The 15,452-nt window shown below is 47.5% G+C and overlaps 1 protein-coding gene across 1 annotated transcript in view; it reads right to left on the reverse strand.

Annotated features, from left to right (window-relative positions):
• The window catches only part of ADGRD1 (adhesion G protein-coupled receptor D1), a 111,929-nt gene that overhangs the window by 79,370 nt on the left and 17,107 nt on the right, over positions 1-15,452 (reverse strand). Inside the window, exons 11-13 of the mRNA XM_005423990.3 lie at positions 14,605-14,715; positions 12,286-12,361; positions 9,747-9,888 (exon numbers count right to left, since the gene is read on the reverse strand). Of these exons, the coding sequence (XP_005424047.1) occupies positions 9,747-9,888; positions 12,286-12,361; positions 14,605-14,715 (329 nt within the window). The remainder of the gene's footprint in view (positions 1-9,746; positions 9,889-12,285; positions 12,362-14,604; positions 14,716-15,452) is intronic.

Here is a 15,452-nt window from a genome sequence, read left to right on the forward strand (position 1 = left end):
GGAATGCTTCCCGCAGGAATAAGGAATTTTGTGAGGGTTATAAAAAGTTACTGGCACTGCAACGTGCTATCACTGTGGTATAAATTACTGATGTGCTGTCAGCCAGGGGCCAGCCAGGACAGCAGCCAGAGCCATCCCCTGCTCTGCAGGGCTCTGTGGGCTCCCTGGGCAGCCTCAGCCTCACCTCGGGGTCCTCCCCAGCAGGGACAGACCCAGGGGCAGAGCACCAAGCTGCAGCCCCACATGCTGCTCACAGCACAGCACCACACAGGGCTTCGGGCACTTTTGTCCCTCTGCCAGTAAGATTTGCAGTGTAACACCAATTTTCATCAATAGAGAACAGAGCTGCACTTCTCTCAAATTAAATAGAGTACTCTAGAATACACTTATCTATATTTAGTTCCCAAAATAAAAGCTACTTACACTCTCATCAGACCATATGTTTAAGCTGCACTTTTTTTTTTACAAGTGCTCTGAAATTTACCCTTATTTTTAGCTTATGTTTTCTCGGAGTTGGCAGACGTTCTGTCACGGGAGATGTTGTGTACAAAATGTGAAATACTGGAAATATTGCTCTGTGTGCCATCCTTCAGAGCCCTCAGCTGAACGTGGCTGGGCCACCTCCCAGGCCAGCTCAGGCCTGCTGCTCCTTTACCTGGCCAAAAGCAGCATCCCAGCCCTGAGCCCTCCCCAGGAGCTGTGTGACTGCAGGGACACTCACATTGCACTGACAATCATCACCCCAGGGCTCTGAGTCCTGCACAGACAATCATCTCAGGGCTCTGAGACAATTCCTGCAGAGACAATCATTGCACAGACAATTCCTGCAGAGACAATCATTGCACAGACAATCATCTCAGGGCTCTGAGACAATTCCTGCAGAGACAATCATTGCACAGACAATTCCTGCACAGACAATCATCTCAGGGCTCTCAGACAATTCCTGCAGAGACAATCATTGCACAGACAATTCCTGCAGAGACAATCATTGCACAGACAATCATCTCAGGGCTCTGAGACAATTCCTGCACAGACAATTCCTGCACAGACAATCATTGCACAGACAATTCCTGCACAGACAATCATCTCAGGGCTCTCAGACAATTCCTGCAGAGACAATCATTGCACAGACAATCATCTCAGGGCTCTGAGACAATTCCTGCACAGACAATTCCTGCACAGACAATTCCTGCACAGACAATCACCCCAGGGCTCTGGGACACTGCCTGCACAGAGCAGTGCCAGGCAAATGAGAGAGGCTGCAGCTCAGGCTGAGCCAATTCATTTTGTGTGCAGGGCTTGTCATCACTCCCCATTAGTCTGGAAGCTCCAGCCCTGTCAGAGATCCATCAGTGCTTCCAGGACACATTTTTATTTTCAGGGCTCTATAGCTCTCGGCTGAAATGTCACATTTGTGGTATCATCAAAACATATAAAACCTAGTTCAGTCATGCAGGAAGGAATATGGGGAAAATAAAGGACTTTTATAGTATCATTCCCTTTTAACTTTTTCTCTATCTTTCTAAATGCATTCCTTAGGCTTAGAAAACTGCACACTACAGAAAATCCAAAATGGGGCAACTTTTCCTCAGCAGCTAATCCAAACTCCTGTCATTACAAATATCAATCTCCATATCTCATCTGGGCAGCCTCTACACCAGGCACAAAGAGCACCCCTGGTTCCCTAATGCATCCCAAGTGCCCCCCCAGGAATGCTCCAGCAGGGAGCTCCCCTGGCAGGGCTGCTCTGCAGCCAGGCTGGACACACAGGGAGCGGCTCAGATGAGAGGTTTCCTGCTCCAGGTTCCCTTACCAGCCACGACAAATAGGAAAAATTCAGCCAAAGCCTTTTAACAAGCGCTCTGATGTGAGAGCGTCTACAAGACCTGCACAGACAGCAGCAGATACCAGGGTGAAATGTGTGAGCAGGAAAGGGAAAGGGAAAAGCTGCTCCTTGAGAAGAAGCACTGGAACAGATGGAATGTGTGAGCAGGAAAGGGAAAGGGAAAAGCTGCTCCTTGAGAAGAAGCACTGGAACAGAGCCCTCGTGTTGATTAATTGCCTTTAAACATTTGATCACTCTGTGTAATCCAGTAAATCTCCAAGTGTTTCAACATATCTGTAGTGAAGACAGAGTCAGGCAATTATGCATAAAACATCCAAAAAATAGTAGATACCTAGGAAAAAAGGTCACAGCTTCCTTTTGGAGTCTGCCTTCCAGGAACAGTCTTCTGTAACCACTTAAAATTTGCTGCTCTGGTAAATATTCTTGCCAGTACCTTTGTTTTCTGCTGGCTAGTTGATAGTTGCAGGAAGAAAACTCCAAATCTTTTTTTTTCCTCTGAAGTGGAAGAATATTTATGTGTGGGCTTTTTTTTAGACAATATATACTGAGTTCTAACTTTCCTCAAGAGAAAGCCAGAGAACGAGCTCAAATATGCAAATCTACTTCTGGGATATACAAAATAAGCAAATAGAGAGAAGTAAGAAGCTAATCAACAGTCTGAAGAATCAAAATATACAATATAGAAATATACTACATACTGAAGTTATGCTTTTGTTCCCTTGGGGACAGAATTTACCACAATAAAGCACTAAGTCTCTGCAAATTCTTTATAAATTTTTTATGGGAAATTCTTCTATCATTCCTCAGGTTTTATGTTCACAGGACATATTTGGGTCTGATGTTTGTGTGGTTCACTGTGAAATACATTATTTAAAGTGACATCACGTACTTCAAGGTGGTTAGATAAGTGTAAGGTCACTTGTTCCTTAAAATAATGATCAGTGTTAACAACACATTTTGGAGAGCTTGTTCCCTCCACGCTGCCCTCAGAGGATTTTGTGGGGTTTGGTCCTGAACTATTTGCACACAAATTCCCTTTTCATCCCCCAGCTGCTTTTGCATCCCCGTGCATTTCAGCCCTGGAGAGAAACCACAAACGGAACCGAGGCAGGAGATGGCCTGCAGGGGAAATGCCAGCAGGGGAAGGGCAGGGCTGTCCCTGTCACGCACAGAGCCCTGGAGCTGGGCTGGAGCTGGTCCCGGGCTCCAGGAGCCCCCACCTGCCCCAGGGCTCCCCCACCTGCCCAGGTGCAGCCCCCGAGCCTGGCTCAGCACAGCCCTGAGCAGGAGCAGAGTGAGCCCAGCCTAACCTGAGCCAGGCTCAGGGAGGACAAGCTGCCAGCCCTGGTCTCTTGCAGGAGCTCAGTGCCCAGGGGATCTGAGCTCTGATTATTGAAATCCACCCTGGCAGCTGCCCCCAGAGCAAAGCCCTGCCCGTCTGTAGCACAGGCAGGCTTGGTGCTGGGTTTCCTTGGGCCACATCAGATCGTTCCCTGGATGGTTCTCCTCCTCACCCACACCTCCTCTAGCCCTCTAACACTCGGTCTGACTCCTGGCAGATGTTCAATGCAAATATTCCTGTTGCTCAGAGGAATTTACATCCAGCCCAGCCAAGCTGTGCCAAGGAGAAACACGTGGAGCTGTCACAGCTCCTTGGTGACAGTTCAGGAGGACTCAGCACTGCAGGCAGGACCAAGAAAGGGAACATTTCAACCACTCATCAGACAACTTCACTCCAACAGTCAAAGCTTCAAAGCTTTGGTGTGCCTCTCTGGAATAATTCCCTCATCATGGTGCATTTTCCCTGCCCTGCTCTCCAGGCTTGCAGCAGGCACATTTTGGGAAGTTTGGGGCATTTTGGAAGCGCAATCACCTGGGAATGTCCTGTTCATCCAAACTAGCACCATTTCACTCACCCTGTGAGCTCTGCTAGCTGGCTCGAGATGAGAATCTGGTCCCACAAAGCTTGAGCCCATTTCTATGATCATGGAGCCCATTTCTATAATGACGGAGCCCATGTCTATAATGGCAGAGCCCATGTCTATAATGATGGAGCCCATTTCTATAACGATGCTTTCTCCCCACTTTGAGCAAGAACAAACAGAAGCCTTTGACCAGGAAATAGATCATGTCAATGCAAAGAGTTTCATGTATCAAAACCAATGGAAATCAGGACTCCAACACTGAATAAATCTAGGGGAAAAGTTTTGTATGACTCACAAAACAACCATGACACAGAAGGTGAAACTGAGAAATCAGAGGTTAGAAGAAAAACTCAATACTGTTCTAGCTTTTTAATTACTAGAAGTGCAAATGAATAGCATTACATTGCAAAGCTGACTTTCTTGATAGAGAAAAATCAATCCAGTTCTGAGGGCCTTTAAGTAATACTCCTAAAAAATTACCATATGCCTGCCATATGCAAAAAACAAGAAAACTTATTTTTAGGTCAAGGTGGAAAAAAACACAAAGAAACAAACAAAAAAGCTTTCTCCCAAATCTGACATTCCAAATCTTTTTGAGGGTAGAATTGGCATCCCTAAGGACAAATGGGAATCAGTAAGATTCCACCAGTGTGGCTGAATAATTACAAAATCACTCAGGAAAAGTAAATTCCCTGGTGTGTCTGGTGCTTTCTCCAAAGTTATTCTTTTGCTGGCTATTCAAGCTGTATTTGATGTCAATTATCATAGCAGACAGAAACAAGAAATGAGGAATACAGACAGCGCTGGCTCCTGGAGCTCTTGCTATTGAAATTATTCAAAACATCCTCAGGCAAATAAGAATTCTGCTATAAAAACGCTGACAAGGAGCAGCATAACTCACACACAGTTTGCTGTGAGCCCGTCTGAAGTGCCACAGGATATTTTTTCCTTGCAGGTTGATTAATTAGCTGCATCCTTGGGCAGTCAGTTCATGCACTCCCTGCCTGAGAGCTGGGCAAGGGAGGAGTGGCTGCGGTGCCCTGTGGGCATGGAGAGCTCAGCCTGGGGCTGTGTGTGCCAGCCCTGTGGGCCTGGGAGAGAGGGCAGCACTGCAGGGCTGGCAGCGGTGCAGGGCTGGCAGCAGTGCAGAGGAAGGAGCAATGCAGAGGAGGGAGCAATGCAGCACTGGCAGCGGTGCAGGGCTGGCAGCAGTGCAGAGGAAGGAGCAATGCAGAGGAGGGAGCAATGAAGCACTGGCAGCAGTGCAGGGCTGGCAGCAATGCAGCACTGGCAGCAGTGCAGGGCTGGCAGCAGTGTAGAGCTGGCAGCAATGCAGAGCTGGCAGCAATGCAGAGGAAGGAGCAATGCAGCATTGGCAGCAGTGCAGAGCTGGCAGCAGTGCAGCACTGGCAGCAATGCAGCACTAGCAGCCCTGCAGAGCTGGCTCAGCCCCTCCAAGGCAGCTCCTCCCTGTCCTGCCAGGAATTGCTCTGAGCCAGCCCAGCTGCCTCCTCAGCCGGGAAGGACTGGGAAGGACTCCGCTCCTCTCTTCCTGTCAGAAAGGGAGAATCCCTCCTCAGCAGCTGCACATTTCCTGCCAGAACAACCACCCCAACACCTGCTCTCCCGGTGGATAAGGACAGGTACAGCCCCTGGCTGGAAATGTCACTATCCACCAGGAGAGCAGCTCAGTGCCGAGGGAACACGCCCCAAATGTGCCATCTGCTCCTCTCTGAGTATCAGTGCTCTGCCCTTCTGACTCAGTGGAGAATTCCTTACAGCAAGGATTTCACTTGTGTAACAGTGCCAAACTTTGCATTGATTTTAAAATCATGAGCTGGATTATTATTGTTGCTTTTTGCTTAATTGTGGTACATTCTGCAAGAGCCACAGTTTCAATTGTATTTTAGTCCAGTTCTCTCTCTCAAAGTCCATCCACTGAAAAATTCTATCTTTGTTCTGCAGATGTAGGCAAAATTCACTGGTTTTCCTCAATCAATATATAAATTAGCCAACACTTAACTTGCCATAAAAATTAATTGGCTCCACATTGATTTGCCTCTCTCAGGATAGCACCAATATTTGCGTACCAACGGGAATTGCTTCTTCCCTTGTTTTATTTTCTTATCAGCAATGATGTTAAACAAACCCCAGGTGTGGCCTGGCCAGGAACAAGAGAGAGAGAAGAGGAGGAGGTTGGGGTGAGCTTTCAGGCAAAATCCCAGTGCCTCATTAAAAGCTCAGTGAGAAGAGACAAGTGAGGGGCGGTTTGTGAACCAGGCTGAGTTTGGGGAGAAGGTCTGAGGTGCCTGCAGGGCAGCATCCCCAAATGCTGAGATGTTCCTGCAGCTCCTGCAGGACAGCCAGGAACAGGAGAGGGACCAGGAGAGCCAGGAACAGAGTGGGAGAGGGCACCAGGAACAGGAGAGGGACTGGGAGCAGCAGCTGCTGAAGGAAGGAGCTGATAATAATCGAGATGAGACCATGCTACAGGAAGGAAGGAGCTGGTAATACAGAGGAGAAGCTGATAAAGGAAGAAACTGATGATAATGGAGAGGAGAAGCTGATAGAGGAAGGAGCTGATAATGGAGAGAAGATGCTAAAGGAAGAAAGGAGATATAATTGAGAGAAGCTGCTGAAGGAAGAGAGGAGCTGGTAATCCAGAGGAGAAGCTGCTGAAGGAAGGGGCTGATGACAATGGAGAGGAGAAGCTGCTAAAGGAAGGAGCTGATAATGGAGAGCAGAGGCTGCTGAAGCCTCCCTGGCGAAGGGAAGGGTCCCAGCAGGGTCCTGGTGGGAAGCACTCGCTGCACAAAGGGGGAGAGCAGAGGCAGCTCCTCAGCAAGAGGAGGGGAGCAGCTCTTTGAGGAGTCAGTGTGAGAACATGGCAGGAAAGATGAGCACCTCTCAGTTCCCCAAGCACTGTGCTTGTTAAAATGGACCACCACTGAGATGGAACAATGCTAAATTAGTCCTCACTTGCAGTATCTCAGTAAAACATGCCTCTTTTTCCCAGAACCAAACAATTCTTCAAAGTGGCACTGCCCCAAACTATATTTGAGGGAAGAGCAGCTGCATTAAGAATTCCCAATTTGCATCTAATCTTCACGAGAGGATTCTCACAGAGGGTGCAGCAGCCAGGAGCTCATAACTCTCCGAACTGCAGCTGCACATGTTCCTCTTCTGCAAAGAGCAATGAGAAAATGAAGCCCTGGAGAGAACTCCAAGTGCTTGAAATGAGTGCACAAGAAGTTTTCTTCCAGATGTGAGGCAGTTTTCTCTGGAGTGCCAGCCAGGAGTGAGGGATCACAGAGCAGCACCCAGGCTGTGAGTGCTGCCCTCCTGTGCCACCTCCTCATTGTCCCTGCACTTCTGGGCCCTCCTTGTACCAGACATGCCTGGATTTACACCCTGCTGCTGCTCCTACAGCTGAAAGTTGCCTGAAACACAAGAACTTACAGCTACAAAATTAGAGGAACAGCAGATTTGTCTTTCCAAACAAGCTGGTGGATAAAACCAGCACTGGGAGATAAAAGGAACAATGGGAAGGATTCCACTGATTGATGAATGGAAAAAGATATTTGCTTTTACAAATAAACTTTAGGTTTGCTGATGAACAAAATTAGACATTGAAAGATGAAAGAAACAATGGGGAAGAAAAATCCCTAAATTCCTTAAGAATTAAAAATGAAAAGGGAGGGTTTTACATTAGAGGGAAATCTTTGGGATCAGGTGTTTTGGGAGGTCTGAACCTCTGAAGTACCTCAGAAATGGGGAAAGAGAGAAGGGAAATGTGGTTGGGAAATTGGGATAAAAAGGAGGCTGAGTCCTCCAAAAATGTGAGAGATCCCAGGGGAATGCCCCATGGCCTCTCCCTTTACTGGAATAAAGACAAAAAGGACTCCTCTGTCTCCTTTTTTCACATAAACCTCTGGCGTTGGTGGATTAATTTTCCTAACAAAAACGTGTGTTACATCAGCTACACTGTGTCAGACTGGAGCTTCAGCCTGGGCAGAGGCCAAGGCTGATGCTGTGCAGCCTGCGCTGTGCAGCCATGTGGGTCCTACAAAACACTGGTGCTGTTTGACACAATTTCCTCCTCTGCTGCCTCCTCTGACTTTTTCCAGAGCACATTGTGCTGCATTTCAGCTCTGACATTCATTCCTTCTGAATTTCTACCCTGTGCTGTAATCTCTTGGATCACAGCAGTGAAATGTTAGTGCTTCCCCAGTTGTTCCTGCTATGGAAAACATCTTGCTGGAAACAGGATTTTTTTCAGATAATCATTTTACAGAATGTGCTGTTGCCTCACTACAAAACATCTGGGCAGGTCAGGACTGAGCCGCCTGCAGCCCCAAACCCCCTCAGTCTCCACATCCTCCCCAGGCCCTGGAGGTGGTTCCGGGGATTTCTGTGAGTTTCTGTGCCCTGGACACAGTAATTCACTGAGCTGGGGAAGAGCAGAGCATCACCACTTTTTACATCTGACAAAAAAATGTCTGTCTGTCCCTGAAGCGTTCCTGAATAACAACTGACCTTTGCAATTTAGTGTATCTTTAAATTAAATTAAATTGTCTCTTAGAGGACTTAATTCAGGCTGGTGAAAAAGAGCAATGAAATATATTCAGTGTTCACAGAGGCTGTGCTGCAATTACAGCCAATCCCCCCTGGCAGAGCCCAGCCTGCTCCCCCTGGCCCATGAATTAACCTGAATTAACCTGAATTAACAGGTTTTTATTAGCTCTGAGGTGAGTTCTGAGCCCCACAGCCCAGCCCTGCCCCACGCTGCTCTCTGCCAAGGGAAGCACTGACACAGCACTGACAGATATTCCCTGTACCCTTCCCTAATTAATTAATTAGTCCCCATTTGGAATACCTCGTGTTTTAAAATGTGGCTGGGAAATTGGGATAAAAGGAGGCTGCATCCTCCAAAAATTGGAGAGACCCCAGGGGAATGCCCCATGGCCTCTCCTCTATTCAAATAAAGCCAAAAAGGATTCCTCTGCCTCCTTTTTGGACATAAACCTCTGGTGTTTGGGGATTAGTTTTCCTAACACCATTCATCACTCGCCCTCCTCAGGGGCTCTGCTGCCTGGAGCAAGGAGAGATGCCTGACAAATGCAGCATTCCTGTCTGTGTCCCAGAAAAGCAAAAACCACAGGTTCATCCAAGAGCCTGCCAGCGAATCGTCGCCTCTGCAGCACGGGGAGAACCTGGGCAAGCAGCAAAGCGCATTTTGGAAATGTCTGTGCAAAACTCACTCTTCACAAATGCCCACCTCTGAGAGGCCTCTGGGGACATTTGGGAGCTCTCAGTTTGGAAAATGTCAGCAAAACAGCACATTTCACTCCTGGGCCTCGGGGATCCTCCCTGCTGCTGCTCCAGCCTTACCAAAAGCCCAACAGAAAGAAGATAAACCCGCTTGAAAATAGCTTTAAAAGGAAAATATGATAAAATATTCAGGAGAACATCTAAGAGATGTATTCTAGGAAATGCTTAAGAATTTAAATCTTTCCTTGCTGCTCCCATTCACGGCTGTAAGTGGGTCAGAGATGCTGCACTGCCTCCTCTCAGCACCTCAGAGCCTGAACTCCTCCATTCCACTGACACCAAACCACCAAACCCCCTCAGTCATCTCAGTGTGGACCAGGATCAAAAAGCAAAAACCACAGGGGAATTGTTGTTACTGAGCATCCCAGCGGGAAGGGAAAGCAGCATTTCACCCCAGTGTGCTGCAGGCTGCACAAACACACCAGAGCACACAGACAAGGGGCTGGAGCTGCCTGGGCACCCAGCAGCCTTTGGCAGTGAGGAAAAAGAAACCACAGTGCAGGGGAAAACAGAAATGTGGCAGCCACAAACGGCAACTGAACTGCTGCTAAAAATGCCCACAAAAATCACGGGAGAAGCACAAAGGAACGGTGCCAGGCACAGAAACTCTGCACAGCCCAGAGCAGCAGCTCCATCTCACTTACCAGGGTGTGGCTGAGCTGGATGGTGATGAGGGGAGAGCCTGACAGGTTGTAGGACAGCTGGGGCAGAGGCTCCACCTTGATGGAGATGAGGAAACTGCTGGCTGAGATCAGGGAGCCCCGGTAGGCAGCAGCTCCAGCAATCCTTGGGAAGAAGCAAACATGATGAGGAACAAGAATAACCACTGGTTTTTAGTTCATACGTAACAGCAGAGGAGCACAGACCCTCCTGGTTCCCTTCAAGTTCCTTCAGGGCAGCCAAAGGTCCCACAGCACCAGAGGCCATCACCTGTGAAGTTTGGGAACAGCTCTGGACACGGGACTGACAGCAAAGCTCCTCCTTCACCCTGCTCCTCCTTGCAGAGGTTCTCAAGCCTTGCTGGAAGTGTGTGAGGGAATTAGGGAGAATCCTAAGGAGGGATCCAAACAATTCCCTGAAAGAGAGGAGGAAACTTGCAGGGGCTGGCTGGTCAAACAGATAACTCAGTGTGTGAGACACACAGACAAAATGCACAAAATAAATGCAGGAATGTATTTAGAGGTGATTTGGAGCTTTACCTTGAAAATTAGATGATGTCCAGTTAGATTTGTTGGAGGGAAAGACAGGTCACAACACACACAGTTGAACTGGACTAAACAGCTGATTAGACTGGAAATGAATTTATTCTAAGGGGAAGTCATTTTGCAGTACATAAGAGCCCTTATTTTAAGGTAAAACTTACGAGTTTGGCATTTTCACACATTTAGGAGTAGCTGAGATCCATTTGGTTTCAGAGTAGACTTCCTTACCCTCTCAGTAACAAACTGCAGGATTAAATAAATGACTGCTGTCATCTGTCCCTTGAGCAGTGGATTAATGGGTTTTACCAGAGAAATGTGAGCCTGGCTGAATTAACCACCAGCCTGGGTTCCCAAACACAGCCCACCTGGAAAGGGCCAGAAACAAATGAAAAACCACCTTGTTTGCACCCACCACCTGTCTGCAGTGGTTTCTTACTTTTATTTCAGAAAAACCCCAAAAACCTCACGTCAGAGGCTGAAATAACTGCACTCAGCTCCTTGGCGCAGAACAGAACTCATTTAGCACAACCCCTCAGTTCTGACCTCAAAAACCCCATCAGCATCAGAGATTACTTCTGCTCCCAGAAACCTGCATGGAATGGGACTTGTTCATCTGAGGCAGAATTTGCTACTCTGATAACAACAAATTTCAGTTTAGGCAAGGACTTGTGGAGTTAAGCTCATTATCCAACAGTTTGAGGTTCCTCCTACCCAGATTAAGAGCACAGATGCTTTTCCCACACCCTTCCTCTGCTTGTTTTCCCTTCAGGCGAATTTTGGAGTGTGACAAACCCTCACCAGCAGCAGGCAATGGAGTTTCTGCAAAGCCTTTCCTCACCCTGGCCCTGGTGTCAGCCCCCCATTTACACAAACTGCCCTGAGCAGCAGGATGGGCTCAGAACATTGCTGGGCTTCATCTTCTCTGGGTGAAGAATCAAAAGCTGCTCCCCTTGGAAACTGGTATTTATGGAGCCTGAAAATAGTTCTGTGTCTGTGCAGCACAAAAGCTCCAAGAGTTTTGGTTTTCCACCACAAGTAAAGAAGGTTGGGTTTCAAATTACAGGTGTTGAAGTAGCCCAGTGGTAGAAGGAAAACAAAAGAAATTCTCTAAAACAAACTATTTTGAGAAAAAAATTATTCTACTGAAAAGTAAGCAAAAAAGTTATAACAGTAGAGCACAAAAAATGAAAAGCAAGCAAAAGAGAAGTGCATACTTATTTTTAAAACATCTTTGAGTACCTGGGGTTTGGTTCCACAGAGGAAGAATTGCTAAGGCAGCATTCCCTGAATTATTACCTTTTTGGATGCTGGTTTGGGCAGACCTGCGTCTACAGGTTTAAGGACATGATCTCGTAGTACATGACATAGTGCAGACATTTCAGTTTGAGTGAATTGTAGAAATCTAGGAAACATTCTTTGCCAGTGACTTTGTGGTTTTTTACCATTGTGACAGGGCAGAGCCTTGATTCTGAAAATGAGTGCTGAAATCAAACCCAGCTCGGGGGAACAGGAAAGGATCTCCAGGCTGTCCTGCCCCCCAGATTTCAGGGAATGCACCCCAAGATTACAGATCTTTTGCTGTACCACAGCCCCAGGACCTGACAGTGCATTAGAACACAGAGCTCTGACATGCAGCATCTTTAAGAAACTTTGACCTGAGCCAGGATCACTGTAATTCTCTTTGTCCCTTTGAAAAACTGAGATTATATCTTTTTAGCATAACAAATTGCATTGATCCTCCTCTTTGGAAAACATAGGCTGTCATAAGTTATTGTCTCATTTTCTTCATATGAGTACAAAATATTGCAGAGTGGAGGCAGAGCTGCCTTAGAGCCACCTGTGTGAGCTGAGTGTCCTGCTGAGGGAGCAGGGCAGGCAACAGCACAGCCTGTACTCACTGGGAAATGCCCTTTAGGGATGGCTGAGGGGTTACCTGAGTGTGATCAGCCTGGATTGGCACCTGGAGCGGCCAGGCACTCACCTGGTGTCCTCGGGGTTGATGTTGTTAAAGAAGTGATGCATGTTGTGGTACAGCAGGCCCACGATGGTGATGCAGCCTGTGGAGAGGGAACAGGGAGAGGGAGCAGGGTTAGTGCTCAGGGCAGGGTTATTCCTTAGAACAGGGTCATTGCTCAGAACAGGGTTATTGCTCAGAACAGGGTCATTGCTCAGAACAGGGTCATTGCTCAGAACAGGGTTATTGCTCAGAACAGGGAGAGGGAACGGGGTTAGCACTCAGAACAGGGTAATTCCTTAGAACAGGGTCATTGCTCAGAACAGGGTCATTGCTCAGAACAGGGTTATTGCTCAGAACAGGGTTATTGCTCAGGGCAGCAGTGCCAAGCAGAAGCACCCTTCCAGGGCTGCAGCCCTTGTTCACTGAGAGCCCTGCCTTGCACAGCCCTGATCTGTAGTGGTGTTCACAGGGTCCCAGGATGAGGGAAGAGATGAGGATCTGACTCCATGTTTCAGAAGGCTGATTTATTATTTTATGATATATATTATATTAAAACTATACTAAAATAATAGAAGAAAGGATTCTATCAGAAGGCTAGCTAAGAATAGAAAAAGAAGAAATTATAACAAAGGCTTGTGGCTCGGACTCTCAGAGCCAGCTGGACTGTGATTGGCCATTAATTAGAAACATCCAACATGGATCAATCCCAGATGCACCTGTTGCATCCCACAGCAGCAGATAACCATTGTTTACATTTTGTTCCTGAGGCCTCTCAGCTTCTGAGGAGGAAAGCTCCCAAGGAAAGGATTTTCCATGAAAGATGTGTGCGACACTGCCCACCTTGGCTTGGGAGGGCTCTGCTGGCTCTGCCCAGTGACAAGGCGTGACACACTGCACAGCACAGACAGCACAGGTGAAACAGAGATAGACATGCCTGTGCTGCACGGCTGCACCTCCAAAACCAGCTGCTAATTACTCAGTGTCAATTAAAACACACGCAGGACACAGCAGAGCCCCCCTGGCAGCCCCCAGGGGCTCCAGGCACCCCAGCACAGCCAGGCTGGAGCTGAGCAAACCCAAACCACCAGCCCCAGTGCTGCTTGCTGCCCACATTCCAGGTAATTCACTGCACTCAGAGTGCTCTCTCAGAGTGAGCCACACAGGTGTCTTTTACTGTCCCTTTTGTCAGGTTCCAAGTATTTCTAGAGCCAGCTGTTTAAGGTGAAATGACAGATTTTTTTAGGTTAGCTCATCTGGACAGTGTAGAAGCATGGCCTGAAGGCTGAAATTGCTCAGAAGTGAGCTTCAGCTGGAAAAGAATAAAACATTTAATGCCCTGGATCATTTCAGGATACAAAGCACGACAATGTTCTGGAAAATCAAAGAAAACCTGTATGGTGAGGAGCTGTAGAAGTGGGAAAGGGAAAAACTCCTCTCACATGCTATTTTTGGCATTCCAAGTTGGTTTGCAATTACAGTTATTCAAACCTGGGAGGACTTGCAGTCTCCAGCCAGAGCCCCTGCCAGTGCAAAGAAACAAAGCTGCCACCCCCAATCAGGCAGGCAGGTCAGTAATTAGCAGAGAACTTTATGGAGGAGGGACCCACCCTCCCTCTCCAGAGGTGACTGCAGAAAAGCCTCGGGGTCGGCAAATTCTGTGGGTTGGAATTTGGGGCACACAAGTCACATTTTCAAAGATTTGAGAATGGAAGTAGAGGCTTTTGTAAATGGGTTCCTTCAACCTCTGAGTAAAGCACAGATAATTAACTCAACATTCTATTTTAGAGTCATGACTAAAGGTGCAGATTTTAGCCATGCTTCTTTTGGGGATTTTTAAAATTTTTGCATAGGTATGGATTTCTGAGTTCTGCCTTTTTGCCGTGAGTGTAGTCTGAATCTTCATTCTGTTCCTGTAGCTGCTATTGCTTAAACCTGTAATTTTACTGTTTAATTTTAGACAAAAGACCAATTTTGCATGAAGGGATAGGTAATACCTGACCTGACATCCTAGAATTTCTTAAAAATAACCAGTTCAGATAATTAAAAAGAATAATTATGAAATTGTGGCTTCTCTGATGTAAAAATGTGTCAGAATTAAATGGCTTCAGTCTCTGTAGCTCAGCCCCATTATTCAGTATTAATCCAATTAGCATGAAAACTCCACCACATTAATTGCTCGTTAGCCTGACAGGAGCACTGCTGCTTCCTCAGGCTCAGTGCAATCCACAGGGATTAGATCAGTTACCTGGGAAAATAGAGTGAACCAAAAGCTGTTCTACAGCAAAATCATTTTTGGACACCCAGTGCACACGGGTCCAGTTCTCTCTTTAATCTCTTCCTTACCTTTTCCACGGAAAGCTTCACTGGGGATGGAGATGTAGCTCTGCCCGCGGGATGGGAATCGATAGTGGGACACATTCAGGCTCTGAGGGTGCATTTTGACCACAGCATAATCTGTGGGATAGCCCAGACAGAAACATCAGCACACCCACAGCCCCTGCACCCCCTGACTGCTTAACCTGCCCTCCCTGAGCTGCTGCAGCCATTTCAATAACGCTGTATTTAAACCCCACGGCAGGCTCAGAGCAGCAGCAGCACTCCTGCCCTGCAGGCACTGAGCCCTGCACCTGAGACCCCAGTGTGTGAGAGATGCTCAGTTATTCACCCCTCAGAGGGGGCTCAACAAGGCAAAGCAGGCAGCCAGAGCAGATTAAACACTTCTGACACCTGCAGCATCCACAGATGCAGATCAAATTAAGACGCTAACCTGCAGTTAAATAAAATTCTCCAAAAAGGTCAAAACTATTTCTATCATTTTCAATCTCTTGCAAAACCCTTGCAAAGATGAAGGTTTTGTAGCACCCAAACCTCTGGGGGCTGCATATGAGCTCTTTCCTTTAACTCTGTTTAACTCCATTAGCACAGCATTACTGAACCCTTCACACATAACTATAATTCTGAATTCCTCCCCAAACAACCCCGGGGAAGCCCAAGCACAGCCAGAGCCCACCACCTCCAGGGACAAATAAAACTCAGTCTGGCATTGCTCAGAGGGATGAGGAGCTGTGCCCTGTGCTGGCAAGGAGAGCTCAGGCACAGGGGTTCAGGAAAGAGGAGTAGCTGTGCCTGCCCCACCAGCTGTGCCAGCTGTGCCAGCCCACCAGCTGTGCCAGCCCCAGCACGACCAGCCG

This window comes from Geospiza fortis, unplaced genomic scaffold, assembly GCF_000277835.1.
Source record: "Geospiza fortis unplaced genomic scaffold, GeoFor_1.0 scaffold145, whole genome shotgun sequence".
NCBI lineage: Eukaryota > Metazoa > Chordata > Aves > Passeriformes > Thraupidae > Geospiza > Geospiza fortis.